This window comes from Haemaphysalis longicornis, unplaced genomic scaffold, assembly GCF_048455015.1.
Source record: "Haemaphysalis longicornis isolate Haplotype H1 unplaced genomic scaffold, Haemaphysalis longicornis Haplotype H1 scaffold_8, whole genome shotgun sequence".
Lineage (NCBI taxonomy): Eukaryota > Metazoa > Arthropoda > Arachnida > Ixodida > Ixodidae > Haemaphysalis > Haemaphysalis longicornis.
In genome coordinates, this window is record NW_027526445.1 from 77,121,859 (window position 1) to 77,137,792 (window position 15,934).

At 44.6% G+C, this 15,934-nt stretch overlaps 1 protein-coding gene across 1 annotated transcript in view; it reads left to right on the plus strand.

Moving 5' to 3' along the window:
* Positions 1–11,883, plus strand: part of LOC144148349 (uncharacterized) — a 60,569-nt gene extending 48,686 nt beyond the window's left edge. Inside the window, exon 4 of the mRNA XM_077679897.1 lies at positions 11,594–11,883. Coding sequence (XP_077536023.1) covers positions 11,594–11,883 — 290 coding nt within the window. The remainder of the gene's footprint in view (positions 1–11,593) is intronic.
* Positions 11,884–15,934: the final 4,051 nt, after the last annotated feature.

Here is a 15,934-nt window from a genome sequence, read left to right on the forward strand (position 1 = left end):
GGGCAGTTTTGTTCCTGTTAGTAGGGTGCCCGCTCCAAATCTTGAGATAATGATGCGATGCAGCGACGAAAGCACTGCAGTGTCTTCACTCGTGAAGCAATGACATTCCCCGGGGCTCATTGCTGCGAAATATGGCCTCGTTTTTTTGTTTTTTTCTTAACTGGCGAGAGAAATGTTGCCAACAGCGGCTAGCAGTTATTAGTTTTTTGACGAAGTTGTTTGAACTGAATAGATTCCGTGTAGTGCGCCGCGTGCTGTACTCGTCCGCGCTCCAACCGGCGCGATAATAGTGACAACAGCGTATCACCTCGGGTCGGCGCAGAGCTCTTCGATGGCGTCGGCGTACTCGCGCTCTCGAAAAGTTGACCGGCCGATCGTGCGGTGGGCCGCACAGCTAGCTGCCGTACTCGTTCATGCCCTGACCGGCCGCGACAACAGCCTATCGTCCAGCGCCGGCCGTTCTGCTCGCAGAAACACCCGGCCGCGACAACAGCGTGTCGTCTCGCGTCGGCCGTACGCCCGGCCGCGGGCTTGCAGTGCGCTGCACAGCCGCCGTAGTCGTTCGCACGCCGACGCACCGAGCGGCCACGACAACAGCGTATCGTCTTGCGTCGGCCGTTCTACGTATTGCGCACTCGTAGAGATGCCCGGCCGCGAGCTTGCAGTGCGCCGCACAGCTGCTGTAGTCGTTCGCGCGCCGCCGCACCGACCAGCCACGCCAACAGCGTATCGCCTCACGTAGGCCGTACACGCGTTTCGCGTGCTCGTCGAGTCGACCGAGAGCCTGCTGCCGCCGTCGCGCCCACGAAATCGGCCATTGTGCTACTGCCGTATTCGTTCTAGGCCGGCCCCGGCACTTTCCGAATGTGCTCTTAATGTATCGGCAATCCAGACTTTCTTGAGCTTCTCGCATTACGAAAACGCGTGAAAGCAATTATTCTTGCAAGAGGCACGAATTACACTGCTCACTCACGTGAGGCCGCACGTCAAAGGGTTACTGTGTAGAGGCGAAGCCGCACAGGAGTCCTGACTGGCACGTCACATCCGGAATTCTGCCGCAGTGGTGACAAGTTGCGGCGACACTCCGCTAGGTGCTTCGTCGGCTGGAGTCGTGTGTTTTCGAACGGTTTTAATAAATAAACTGCGCGTTTGTGGAGTTTAAAATTAGGTCACAAGGGACTTCAGAGATGCATACCACACATTGAAGCAGAATTTAGTGCAGGTAAATTTTTGTTGCAGTTGGCCTTTAGGCTCACCAAACACGATGCAACCGTAATACACCGTGTATGACTGAACCTCACCTGCACTCGCCTTTTTCGTTTCAAGCTTCAGCAGACCAGTTCATTCACCACGTCTTCACCACGTCTTATGTGTGTGTAAATGATAGGACTAACGCAGACGGTCCTTGAGAGCGACATCGGGCAGGCTACCACATCGTGTCTTACGCTGCATGATTTGCTTGCCCCCTCGTCAGGTGAAAAAATGGCTTCACGTGCGACGAAGGCCCTGCTCAGATTCCTTCGCAGTTCAGGCCTTGTTAACATTCTTTAACAGTGCCGATTATTAAAGCGCAATGTCCTATAGACCGTGTTAATCACATTTCCGCTCTCAAACTGTACGTGTGTACCAGTGAACATTTCCAGGTTGTGTTCAGCATGACTGCTATGCTAGCACTGAACGTGCCATGATCCCGTGTGGTCGCTACGCGGTTTTCTGCAGTGTCGTCAAATTGAATGCGAACATTTCTCCAGTGCGTTCTAACATCGCCCCAGGGTGTTTTACCACTTGTTTTATTTTCACCACACCTAGTTAACGCAGTCTGCAGATCCCAAGTTGCTACCTTTTACGTTTTTTTTTCATTTTTTTATTATTCACCTGACGTGCCTGTTAGGCTCTCTCCAAGACATATCTGATTAGCATCAGTAAACTGCATTCTTTCTATATATTTTCTGTAGTTGTTTGTAAAGAGGCAAGTTGCCGCTCCAAACCTTACCACAAACAGTACGTGTTTATTTTATACTGTCCCTTCAGTAATAGAGGTAACTTAAATTTTGTTTTTGCGACCGCTTGTCGCGTAAACCCCAGCCACAAATTTTCCATGCCGCATTTCTTTCTCATGGTTGCAATCAGCACTTATAACCTGCACGTAATATATTTTTCTACTGGTTGTATCGTTATTCATACCTATGTTGAAGTGGGCGATTTCAGCATGCATATTTTCTATTTGTTTATAATATTATATATCTTTATCGCCTTCGTCATGCTGTGTGGTGCTAATTTCTGAATCATTTTTGAAGGTGTTATAGACTTTCTTTCACTGAAAAAGCCTGAAGACTGGCTTAGCAAGCAATAAGCAACTGTGAACTCCCAAATGCTCAATTACTCCTTGTTCATACATTATCCTACTCATACGTAATCCTCCACTCGACACCTTCTGTAGATAATTAGACGAGATAAAAGATGCGTGGAGCACTCCCTTTTAAATCGGGAACTTTTGTCCTGCTTGTGATGAATTGTTCTTTCTGAACATCATTTGTACATGTCGTCTAGGGGTGCTATGTAGGTATCCTGTGTTCTTTGGCTATTATTGTAGTAGCGATGCGGCGCAAGCTCACAGAATCAAAATTTTTAATTGCGTAAAAATTCTACGTCAATGGGTTCAAGCCACCCTTCATATGTTCTACTACTTGAATGCTGCCAATTGCTTCAACCAATTCTAAAGAATTATTTCTTAAACCCAGCTTATTCTCTTGATTGTTGGGAATCTATGCGATCACTAATGCGTGCAGCAAATGCCTTGACAAATACCTTATATCTAAAAAAGTTGTTGATAAGATTTTAATGGTTAGGAAATTCAGTAAGTTCATTCAGATTAAAAAAAAATTCGGCTGGTTTTTTCTTGCACTATGGGTGCCTTTATGGTCACTACGTACTCCCAAAACACAAAAGTAATAGTTTCGAGTTAAACATTTTCTCCCTCCTTCAAATAATCCGACATAATACCATCGTCGGCAGCAATTGGTACTTCATTCAGCCCCCTGGGGGCATTGTCTACTACCTGTTTGTTTACTAGCATAGTAACACAAGCTAAGCTAATGATGATGATTGATGAATAATATTAGTTTTCCCTTAGTACCGGGGTGATGACGTGTCACCGTGCCAAGAAGGGCTCATATACCTATGGTAATTACTTGTGCGTTTATACCAGCGCTGCTTAAGGCGGGAACAAAACACTTATCAGACACAAACTGCTTTTTACCGTGTTACAGGTGGTAACTGCCCTAGGCATTCTTTCCCTTTCTGATTTTTGTCCACCAGCATTCCAATCTTCATGTACCCTCCGTAGCTTCCCCTAGTGTAATACCGCTGCTCTATCACCTGGACTACTACCATTACACTACATTTATTAACTTTTCGATGCCGTGAGGAAGGTTACCGCGCTCGTCTTTAAGTGCATAATTTCCCTCTCTTTGTGCATAGCTTGCTTCCTCAAGTTGATTTAAACTTTCATTTTTTTTCGTATTTCGTATTTTGCTTCGTATTTCCAAGATTGTGTTGCTCAAGCGGCAGTGATTTTTCCCATCAGATACCTCCTGTGTATACGTGTTGCGGCTGCCTATTCGAAGGTTTTTTCAGTCACTTTTCCCCTACCATCTTCTCCCCTTCTTCAGCGTTGTCTCGTATTACATCATTAACCTGGTTGCTTCCTAACCAAATTCTGACTCGACGTCCTCGTAAAAACTGTGTGTGGCCTGGCTATCGTACCATGCTTATGGTGTCTATACATGTACTGTGTTTACCTACACCATATTTAGTTTCCTTGATGACCACGACGTCGACTCTATTGTTAATCCTGAAAATATGCCACCTATTGTGCGCTATCTCTCTGAGGCTCAATAAACACACCTCGTGCCGTTTACTTCTCGATGTCTTCTTTCCACATACTATGAAACGCGAAATCTTTATCTATGTTGCGGAGCCCTAAAAAAAGGACGTAAGATGTCAATAATGCTCTTTCACAATTTCTTTTACACAATATTATGTGTCAGCTTGTTCATAAAAACCACTGACTGCCCATCGAATCGCTTCCACAGTTACGAAGCGTTATACCACCCAAGCACGACAGCATCTCTTTTTACATTACCCGTACTGGCAGCCATCGAATAGAAGGGCATCACCGAAAACATTATTTCACACGCTAATTCGGGGCTGTTTTAGGTGCGCTCCAATTTTGATCATTTATCATTTTATGTTCTTTATATGAATTGTACTACTGGTTTAAGCATTCGATTGTTTTGCATTGTGCCCCCGTTCTGAATAAAGTGCACTTTAAACCATTTCTACTTGTGCGTTTTTTTTTTCCTTTTTTGTAACCTGCTGTGCTTAACCACCCCATACAGAAAGCACCATGCAATGGCGTATTGAGGGTATTTGAAAATAAACAAAGGCGCTCTTTACTCAATTCTATGAAGATTTCTCTTCTTCTGCACACTTTGCTTAAGCCGATTCCTCGAGTGCTCGATAGCGCATGTAACAGTACTGCTATGCTTCCCTGTCGAGACAAGGTTTGCGCGCAGAATGTAGTCAGGCCCTTGTTCAAGGAGCGGCCTATTTAGCATCAGAGAATCTTAGTAGCCTCTTCGGTTTGCACCGGCGGACACCACCATTTTCAGTACCCATCCCCTCAGCTGCTGGTGGCTAAAAGACTATAGTTGCGTTAGTCCCTCATGACAGCTTATCTAGCCCCATGTGATTGTTTTTACATTTTATGAACACCACCAACAGTTTTCTTTGTTGCGAGTGTTGTGTTTTATTGCGGGTAGCTTTTCTTCAAGCCAACTGAGCCTGGGACATACGGCCTTCATCATCGTCAATAGCGTACGGGGTCCACAGCAAAATCGCTCCCATAGACGTCCAAACTCTCCTGCCCTGTTCTTTTCCAGTACATTTTTATCTTCTAAATTTTCTTTTTTTATCTTTTGTGGAGTTAGTGGCCTTTCGCGTTTTCTGGCCCCATCTCTCGATTTACACTTTGTTACTCTAATCGTTGGGTGGTTGTCATTTTGTCTGAATACAGGGCCAACCACACATCATTTATGTTCTTTTTTTTAACCAAATTATCTTTTTCTAGAGTTTGTTCTCTGATCCAGGAAGCTGGTGTCCCATCTCTAACTTTTACCTATTATTGTTTTTTTCCATAGGCTCCTCAGCCACCAACGATTGCTTTCAAGCTGTTTAGTAAGACGCCAATTTTCCACTTCGTATGTCTTGGCCGGTAGGGCGGATTTGTTGTGTATTCTTTTCAGTGCTAGAGGTCGGTTTCATTTCGGTATATCGGAGTGGTGGCCGAGTGCACCCCAGACGGAACCTATTCTGCGCTGTATTTGTTCGTTGTTAGTGGGATCAGCATACCGAACTGGTCAGCGCTAAGTATAATCATGGGAACAGGTTAAGCGCCAGGCACAACTGGAGGAAGTAAAACAGACAGGAAAGGGGCGCACTTCATCATGGGAACAGGTTAAGCGCCAGGCACAACTGGAGGAAGTAAAACAGACAGAAAAGGGGCGCACTTCATAATGGGAACAGGTTAAGCGCCAGGCACAACTGGAGCTTAACCTGCCTGGCGCTGGTGCCTGGCGCTTAACCTGTTCCCATGATGAAGTGCGCCCCTTTCCTGTCTGTTTTACTTCCTCCAGTTGTGCCTGGCGCTTAACCTGTTCCCATGATGAAGTGCGCCCCTTTCCTGTCTGTTTTACTTCCTCCAGTTGTGCCTGGCGCTTAACCTGTTCCCATGATGAAGTGCGCCCCTTTCCTGTCTGTTTTACTTCCTCCAGTTGTACCTGGCGCTTAACCTGTTCCCATGATGAAGTACCAACTAGCTCGCATCGACACATTAACTAAGTATAATCATCTACTTGTTATTGCGTTTTTTATATGCGCGAAACAGGGCGCTTTTGACAGGTTTATTATTCTTTATATACAATGTAATATTGCTTACTTTGAATAATTTTGGTAATTATTTTATCCCTATCGCCGGTATTTCTTACTTTCTTTTCTGAAACATACTTTGCCGGTGTTCTGAAAACTTCATTACAAAGACTTCATTACATCGCCGGCAGGGCGGAGTTGTTGTGTATTGTTTTCAGTGCTAGAGGTCGTTTTCATTTCGGTATATCGGAGTGGTGGCCGAGTGCACCCCAGACGGAACCTATTCTGCGCGGTATTTGTTCGTTGTTAGTGGGATCAGCATACCCAACTGGTAAGCGGTAAGTATAATCATCTACTTGTTATTGCGTTTTTATATGCGCGAAACAGGGCGCTTTTGACAGGTTTATTATTCTTTATATACAATGTAATATTGCTTACTTTGAATAATTTTGGTAATTATTTTATCCCTATCGCCCGTATTTCTTACTTTCTTTTCTGAAACATACTTTGCCGGTGTTCTGAAAACTTCATTACAAAGACTGCGCCATCTACATTAACAGATAATTGATGTATTTAACCGTTTATTTGTTACCTTGTGCGATCTCACGGTGAGCTTCATGAAAGTGCCTCCAGAAATGCACTGAAGAGTTTTGACTAGATGGTATCATCCTGTCGTACGCCTTTCTAGATTGCAAATTTGTCGGTCGGCTTAAAAAGAAATATCGTGCCCGTACATCCTCCATTTTCTCGTCTTTTTATACTTCAAGCACTGTTGCTGTGGTTACCGAATCAAACCCTTTTTCGTTATTTATAAACGTCTTCTACGGGGTTTCGTTATGCACGGTGGAGTTTTCTATCGTGGGTGATAACATGGACGCTATCCATCGTTGAATATCTTTCTCTAAACCCAGCCATCTCGCTGACTTGTTGTAAATATAGGCTATGACATATTCTCCCACCTACGGGGTTAACTACATCTTTGTAAACAGCTTTTAAGGTAAACTGTCTGTAGTGGCTAATGTTTTGGTGCCGCAATTGTAGCAAATCGGAATTGTTTTGGGATTTTCCAGGCAATGTGCGTTTTCAAATCTTTGGGAATTCTGCAAATAGTGCAGCAAACGTTTCTAGTGGAATATTTTTATTAAAAATTGGACGAATATGCCATTGCCACCTGAGGCGTTCATAATTTTTATTCTGTTGAGAGTTCCTTCTACTTCCTCTTTCATTAGTAAGCAGACCTCGCAAGATCAGCTTTTGCGCTCAGAGGTTTCCCGTGGCCTAACACCACTGTGGCATAGCCTTGGGTGAAATCCTCCCGCTATTTTCATTAGCCAGTACAAGATATGTGTATTGTTACCTTGCTCGTTTCTGAATGAGTAAAGTTTGTATTTGCCAAGAGCTAGTTTTTTTTTACTGAGCTTCATAGTGCTTCCTAATTGTTTCTGTGTTCCCTCAATCCCTGCCATATGGTACGCGTGAATGTCAATCATTTTATTAATCTTTTAAGTCACCCACCATGATGAAAACTTTCATTTTTTTACGTTCTGCTTTTCGTTCCTGCTTTTTCTGAGTTACGTTTTCGGTGCTTCCTGCAGGCTACCTCCTCTTCAGATTCTGTTCACTCGGTGATTCGTGTTATCAGAGTGTGATTTAGCATGCCTCACTTTCCTCAGCCTGCCCGGTTAAACTTGTTACATTGTTTTGAAAGATTTTTTAAAGTCCTGCGTACTGGCTCTCTGTGTACTGGTGCAAAGAATAAAGGCATGAACAGTAGGTATACAAAAACAGAAATTACGACATTTACAGTAGTCAGAAAAGTTTAGTGAGAGGTCCATTTTTTCTACAAGTATAACAAGGAGCACTGGCACCTAACTGCCAACGATGTCTTCCAAAGTCGTTCAACGATAACGAAGAAACTCTTTCGGGCTCGCCAAATTCCACCCTTTCCTGAAGTTTTTTTTTATAGTAGACCTTGTGTAAGCTGTTGCTGTTTGTTTTGGTGGCCAGGTATCGTCAAGAATTTGTCTTTGGCCTGAAATGCTGTGACGTCCTACTATGAGAGAACTTGCCTAAGCACTTCATGCAATGGTTCAGGCTTGAGAGAAACTGGTTGGTTTTGAAATGTTACGAAACCGCTTGGGAATGTTACTAAATGTTATGAAACGTTCCACCTTTCTTTACACTTGCTGAAATCGAGAAATTGAGCAACTTGTCACTAGTATCTTTCCTTCTTCGGTGCAGCGGAATGTTCGAAAAGATTACAAAATAAATGTTCTTCCTTCGCTTCCTGTGCTGACGCACTCGCACACCGTGATATTTTGGCTAATTGCTGTAATTTAGGCGTTGACCAAAATTCTGGCCAAGTATTCTAGGAAATTTGAGCCGAGCAGTCGCGATTTTGAATACGCATTATCTCAAATCTTTATCGCTTTCCCATTTTGCATTAGTGGTACCGACGTTTATTAGATGAAAAGGCATTTACGGAACAGTAATACCTTACGAAGAATTAAGTGCTCCCATTTCCTAATGTGTTTTGATCACGCGAATATTCAAGGGGTTTAATACAAGTCACTTTATGCAGAACCTTCTTTAAATTGTTGCCTAGCCAGTTACGGCTTGCTCGTTGCAGGAAGAGTTGCGCCGAGACGCGCAATAAAGCACACCCGTAATCCGGTATTTAAGGTTTGTAGAAAAGCATGAATACACATAAATTAGAGAGTGTGTTGCCGGCTTGTACCAAAACAAGAAAAAAAATGCTGCATTGGTAGAGCAGCATTCAGCCGGCACCCTGAAATATAGATCCGGAAAAATGTTATGATGTTCCAAATAATTACATGAAACAATCTGTGGGCTGGTGATGACGTAAAAGGGGTAGACTACGCCTTGCCGAATGCTTTGAAAGAAACTTTGGAAAACTATCGGCGTTCTTCGCCGCAAAGGTCTCAAAAGACTGCAGGGTTCTGCCGCCTCTGCAACGCAAAAGCTTCTCCTCCTAATGGCTGCTTGAAACGTAAACGACGGGAACCTAGGCGCCAGTTGTATGACTTTGAGGGTACCTGAGATGACTATAACGATTCATATTCAGGAAAGAACATTTCGTGGCATTTTGGGGGGAATCTGAACGAGAAGAGAGTTGTAATTCTTGAACAGTGCTTGCGACTATATGTTTGTGCGATTGCCAGGTGAAGTATATATATGTTTTGTTTGGCTTGGAGCTCTATGCTTCCTTGTCAATATTCACTGTACTTTTTATTCAACCTTCTATTTAATGTTACGCTTCTGGCATTTAGGCGCCTATCTTTTCAAATTTATTTTGTCTTCTGTGTCAATGTTGTCTTCACACTCTCTCCCACCAAACTCAGTAGATTACAATATATCCCACCTAGCCTAGCAAGCACTTGCAGCTAGCGGACCTGACATCTCAAGTCAATTTTAAAATCTTCTCTCTCCCTGTCTTTCTTTGTTTCCCCACCTACTGCTCGTACTTTAGTCCTCGCTTTCGGTAGTCCTAATCAACGTGTGGAGGTTTGCTGAGGTCAATTCAATTTCCAATTTTTCCTATGCTAGCGCCAGCTACTGGAAGCTTTTGGTACTGATGAACTTGCCATACCAACAATGGCTCTATGCTCTCGGAAGCGCGTTTTTTAATTTCGGTATCACCATGTGTTTTCAACATGTATTTTGATTTCCAAACGCATTTATCAAGCGCATGTTTATTTTCGAATAAGAGCGCAGTGCGGGCACTAGTTGATCGTAGATGTTCTTGCACAAATATGCCAAATATTTGTATAAACTTACCGCTTAGAACTGCCTCTTACTTTTGTTCGAATAGGTGAACAGAGTGACAGACATACAGCCCAAACAAAAATTTTAGGTTGGAGGAGCCCAGGAAAGAACATCGTCTTCAAACACTCCGAGGTAACGATAGGGAACAAAAGAAAAAATGGTACTTGCGGCCAAAAGAGCTCTGGAAGAGCGAAACAACGAAGGCATCGCGGGCAAGACTAGTGCCGGGTTAAATTCCGGACAACTGACAACACGTGGTACTTTGGGGTAGGATAGCCGTCTCCTAGAAATGTGACTTCAAGTAGGGGAATATTATTAGCGCAATAGAACAGCAGAATACCAAAGGTAGGAGGGTGAGAATCAAATCATTAGGACTTTGAAATATCGCCGTTATTGTTTGTGAGAGCAAGAAGTTTCCTAGAACGTCAGACAAAAATGTTGCTTCTTAAGGTAATAAAACGCCTAAATTTTACATTTATCAGGACAGCAAAATTAGCAATCTGCGCTGGCGCTTCTCGAGAACTGGCTGATATCCAAGACGAGCACAAGGCTTCGCGGGTATGAAGCCTCAATGAATGGCTCCATGGCAGTGTAAGAAATTCTGCTCACGATGTGGGCATTCGCCAAAGAGAAATACCTGTGCAGAAATACTTAAAAACGTCGACTATATTTACTTCATTTTATCACCCTTTTCCTTCTTCATCCACACCTGCATCCCTGGGAAATTTTAATATTTGTGTGAAATATAAGTAAGTGTTACCGGATAGAAGTCACGAGAAAGGTGATTTATGATTTAAATTTGCATAAAATAGGTTCGGGCTACCCTGCGATCCGATGAAATTTCTTTTTTGTGACCATCAATACACTTGTTACTCCTACGTTATTGGTGCCTCCGGTTGGCATAAAATTTTTGACTATTTATGACGCGTTTTGAAAGTGCTTGAACGGCTTCAAGGGTACTTTAAAAGCCTCGTTGTTTGAAATAATTGGTTTCAAAACAAAACAAAAGTAAACTTCCAGATAGAATTCTCGCATGACGAAAACTACTGCTAAGTTTAAAAGTTCAAGAAACTGGCTAAGTGCTCTATATCTGTATTCCACTTTTGGAGCAAGTGGTGTTGTGCCGGTAATTCCTGTTGGGCCTGTACATAATGCCATAGCATATTGCATGAGCATTTAGTTCGTGACCATCAGAAATTCAAGAAAATGATGATTAACTTTATATGATTTATTGTTTTCCTTCATGAACCACGTGGCTTATCTTATTCTTGGTTCTTCTAATTGAAGGCTGTTTCTCTTGCTACTTTATCGTTTTGCAGCAAGAATTTACCCGGAAAGGACCCAATAAACGTTGGATGGATCGCCTTAAGATTATCGTACAGACCAACCGGAGTCCTCTAAAATGAGCGTGGGCACTTTGGCTTGCAATGCGCCGTACTCCTACCCTTGAAGTACGCGAGGGGGGTGCCAAACTGTAAAATCGCATAAGCTCTGCCCAGAAGGACAAATTATTCCATGACGTAAAACGACAGTAAATTATTGCGCAAGATGACTGGTGCTGCGAGCGTCCTTTCGCCACACCGAAGTTCAACGCCGGTTTACGTATTCCGTCACGAAAAGCAATACACTATGCCTAATACAGTGTAGGGATTCACCACAATTAAAATGAGGGGGAAGGTTGTAAAAATTGTAGCCACGACCATGCCCGGATGAGGTAATAGCCTGGCACACAAGGAGCAGGGAGGAGGCAACAAACCATCAAGCGAAAGGAGCACGTTAGCTTCAAGAAACAAGCCAGGGAGACGCGACGCGGCCACCTAAGGTGCCTTCCAAGCCTGGGTTGGAGTGGGCCGACTTCGCTTCGGCCGCCGCATCCTAGGCGCTCCACCTCCTGACGGCCCCAGCTGCGGCAGTCTGGCACCTGCGACCAATGTCGACCCTCCGTCCACCTTTGCTTCGACGGCCCCGAAAGGCTACGTTCATGCCGAGACCAACAAGGGACCTCCACCGGCAGCGGCTACCAGGGAGCAGCCAGTGGCGAAACACGCCGTGCAAGGAACGACCGCACGCATCGACCGCTGGCACCGAGGACCTGCAGCGGCAGCGGCTACCAGGGGTAGCCACCGAGGAAACCCATCGCGACGTGCGGAGCCCCCGCCATCCAAATAATGACCGCGCGCATCGCACGCTAGCATAAGCAAGAGGCGACAACAGCTACTATTGATTCGCGGCTACGCAAGGGTGGGACACGTCAGCACCGACCACGGGTGAAGGCGCAAGGGTGGGACACTTCAGCATCGACCACGGGGGAAGGCCAGTCCAATAGCGACGCGTAACATATTACCCAGCTATTGACCAGTTGTTGATAATACTTAAGAAAGGACGACTAATTAGTGAAGCGGGATATGGATCGTAGGATTTAACGATGCATGAATTTTATTTGAGTGACTTTTGTGTGTGAATATTTGCGTAGGGATGGTTAGAGGTTTTACTGTTAATGATTTGTGTGAAATTGATTCCTAGACTGCGTCGCGTTTGGTTTTTTTAGTGTGTTATAAATGTGGGTTTTGTTAAACCCTTCAACGGCTTTCGTCCATCCAAATCTTTGATCCGGTCAAGACAACCTCACCATTCGTTCACGTGATACTTCATACCGTAACTCGAATAGAAATTTTATTGGGTATGGGAAGAACTTGCGGGAAATTGGTTGGTCAATTGTTTGTTACTTCGCTCACTTTAAAAATTTTGAGTGAAAATTTGTACGAATGATCTTTATACCAAGCTTCCTCAACAACAATCAGTATTAGTTTAAAAAAAAAAAAACGTTCCGCCCCTTCAAGAAAACTCACTCAGGTTGATACATAAACAGCAGCCATTGACAAGCGTTTCAGTGCGACGGTAGAGGGTAGCAATTTACTTCACAAATACTGTCACGTGGCCAAAGTCGACGCACCTAGCTTGAAGGAAAAGCTCGCTTATTCTAGCGAACCTGTGCTCTCCTAACATATAAAAGTATAAACAGGCAGCGAAGCAGCAGTCAACAAAGTGACGAGCGCATGTTGTCGAAGAATCGAATGCCAAGGCGCCTGCTCGGCAGTCATTTATCTTTCGGGTGCGGGTGTTGAAAGACTCTTATTGGCATGTGGCGTTAGGGCTATACATTCTCCCTGTCAAATGACATAACCCGGGGGCATAAGAAAGAAAGAATGGAACATGTGCTTAACTTGGGGCACAGATATCACCACCCGACAGGGCAAGAACACAAATAAACAAGTGCAATGCACGGTTCAAGAATCCTCTAAGAGTGCATCGGCCCCATGCTGAAATAAAACGAAAGTTCCTACAAACAAAAAACAAAAATTTGTCATCTTCCATCGTAGGGGTTCCGGCGAACTAACCATGTTGCGAAATAACCATCGGGAATCGCCTTGTCACTTGGCCAACACGTTGTAGGATCCAGAACGGTATGAAATACCGCCGCAGAAGCTTCTCACTGAGTTCACGTCGTCGGAAGGGAATCCAAACCCACACACAATCTCAGGGTTGGTACTCGGCGTTTCGGTGTCAGAAGTCGTAGCGGTCGTCATCCACCAGCTGGTGGTCCGTTGTACGAACTCGACCGAGCTGGATGCCCTGCCCCGCATTCTGACGGTATCCTTGCACGTCGGCGTTGAGATCGTCATCTTTTACGTGCGGAAACATGGCGTCAAACAGCGTAGTCGCCCGTCTTCCGTAGACAAGCTCGAATGGTGTCATCTGCGTGGTTTCCTGCATAGGCGTGGTAGAAGGAAACGTGACATACGTCTTGTGGTAAACGTCGGCGTATATAAACATCATATCCGCGATCACCTTGTTCAGACGTTTCGTTTGTTCACTGATTTGGGGGCGGGACGCCGTCGTTCATCGGTGACCCGTGTTGCAGCGCCGCAACATTTCTTTCATTGGCTCTGCAGTGAAGGCCGCGCCATGGTCCGTGATTAGTACGTCAGGGCTTAGCAGCCGTGTAGGCCATATTTTGTGGGTTGCGGGGTGCATGTGGCGTAGTTGAAGTTCCCAGCATTTGCTGCGCTTCTTCCCTAATGGCGTCGGTAACGGAAGCGACTTGGGGTTGCGGCGGCGTTTGGAAATGTTTCCGCAGCTCCTGCGTGGGCATGCACCCACGGAGTGGGCGCATGCCGACGGAGGAGCTGCGGAGGAGGAGGAGCACGGAGGAGCTGTTGCAAAGAAAGAAGTAGGCATGCGCTTACTTAGGGACATGGATAATTCTGCCCGACGCTGCTGGGCGGTAAAGGCAAAAACATAAAAATTTCAATGCGTGGTTCCCCGAGATATTTTAAAATAGTTTTATATAGACTGTTTGCTGGGAAATCATTACCAGAGAAGACTCTAATGAGTTAATGGTATTCTTCTTTTAGCCCCGTCTTTCTCTGTCCATTCTGTTGCCATTATGGTCCATCTTTTGTCAGTTTCTCACTCATACTACAGGGCCAGCCCATTCATTTCATTTTCTTAGCTTGAACAATGGCATTTTGTATTCAAGCTTGGTCGAGTTGGCTCGACCTTCGTGCATCGATTATTGGGGCGAGGGATGACGGCAGGCAGTTTCATCGGTTCGATGTTTTCTGAATGAATGAATACAAAACTAGATTCGAATGTCATTATTGAAAGGTAACCTTGCAAGAATGATCGGTGCGGGGCTATAAATATGACGGGATTGGTAGCCCTACGTTTTCTGTATTGGTTTAGAATTGAACACCTGTATAAACTGATTCAGTCGAGCCAGGTTTGTGCTCCAAAAAAAGACTGAGAGGAATTAAACGGGGTTTTATAGATCTTACGCTTGCCATGCGACAATAGTTGGCCAAGAGGAAGTGTGCGCTGAGGTTGTGTGCACAATCTGATTCTTTTATAGGATGATAATATAGCGGGCCCCATAGCTCGCAGGCATGTTCTAGTTACGGACGAATTCGTGTTGTGCAACGCATCAATTTTAGGTGTGATCGTGCAGCAGAAAAGTTACAGTGGAGGTAACCAAGCGTTCTATAGATAGCTTGCACTGACGTCACCGTAGCTGATCTTTGTGACCCACAAACACGGCGAAAGGCTGCACACTTACCTGGTGCTCTAATCTTTCGGAGCACTAAAAATCTGTAATTAGGTCACAAGAAATGGCTCTGATGACGTCATGCGAAGCTCTGTATTAGCATTATGTTTATGTTTTGACGCGCGTTTCATAAGAGGTGAGTTTTGTTGACACCTAAATAATGTATGTTTTATTCTCTTCAATCAGGTGGCCTTCCATTGTGTAAATGGAAGTCTCAGAAAAAATAAAATGCCAGGAAAATCTAATTGATTTATATTTCATATTTAAAAACGCATTATCAATTATTACACCAGTTGCAGACTATCCTAAATGAGGCTGCAGCAAAGGAGAGTAGGATGTTTAAGAAATTGTCCAATACAGTACAAAATCATCTGCTAACAATCTGCCGGAAGGGGTAATGGTGCGAGGGAAATTATCGCAGTAAATTAGGTAGCGTGGTATGTTTTTCCCGTCGTGCCTGCAACACGCGGTGCTGTGCGGCAGGCCGCACGCTGGTTTATCTCTAAAATAATAACTGTACGTTTAATTTTATTTGCGAAGGGACTCTATGGCTTCCCGCAACAAATGAGAGCTTTTAAAGCAAAGACAAAACATGGTACTTTCCTTACTAAGTCAAGCGCACATCAACACTTTGTCATCAGCACAGCCTTAAGTTGTTGTCGGACCACTTGCAGAAAACTCACACCAAACGCCCGGACCATTCGTGGACTACTTTCCTCATGTTCCTTTCAAAGTGATTCGCCCATGCGCTAAAAAGCCCAGCCCACGCCTGGCCCACTCTGACCCACTGGCACCCGGTACAATCTGTGAAGAGGTCAGACACATATTTTTCTCTTTTGCTCGTTATCTAATGTTGTGTTTGCCTTATTTTGAAGGTGCTGGGTGATCTTTACAGCCCCATGTTTTTCTTATTTTGAAGCTGCTTGACTAACTTTTGAGCCGCCATCTCTGGTAGCTGAGTAGGCACCAATCGGTGGCACAGCACTTGCGTAGGACTCCTTTTACCGTCGCTCTGTTGCTAGCATAATAAGATGAATTTCATCGAGAGACCACATCACTGTATATATGATAAACGCAACAAATATTACCTTTGCACCAATAACATGCACAAGGGCA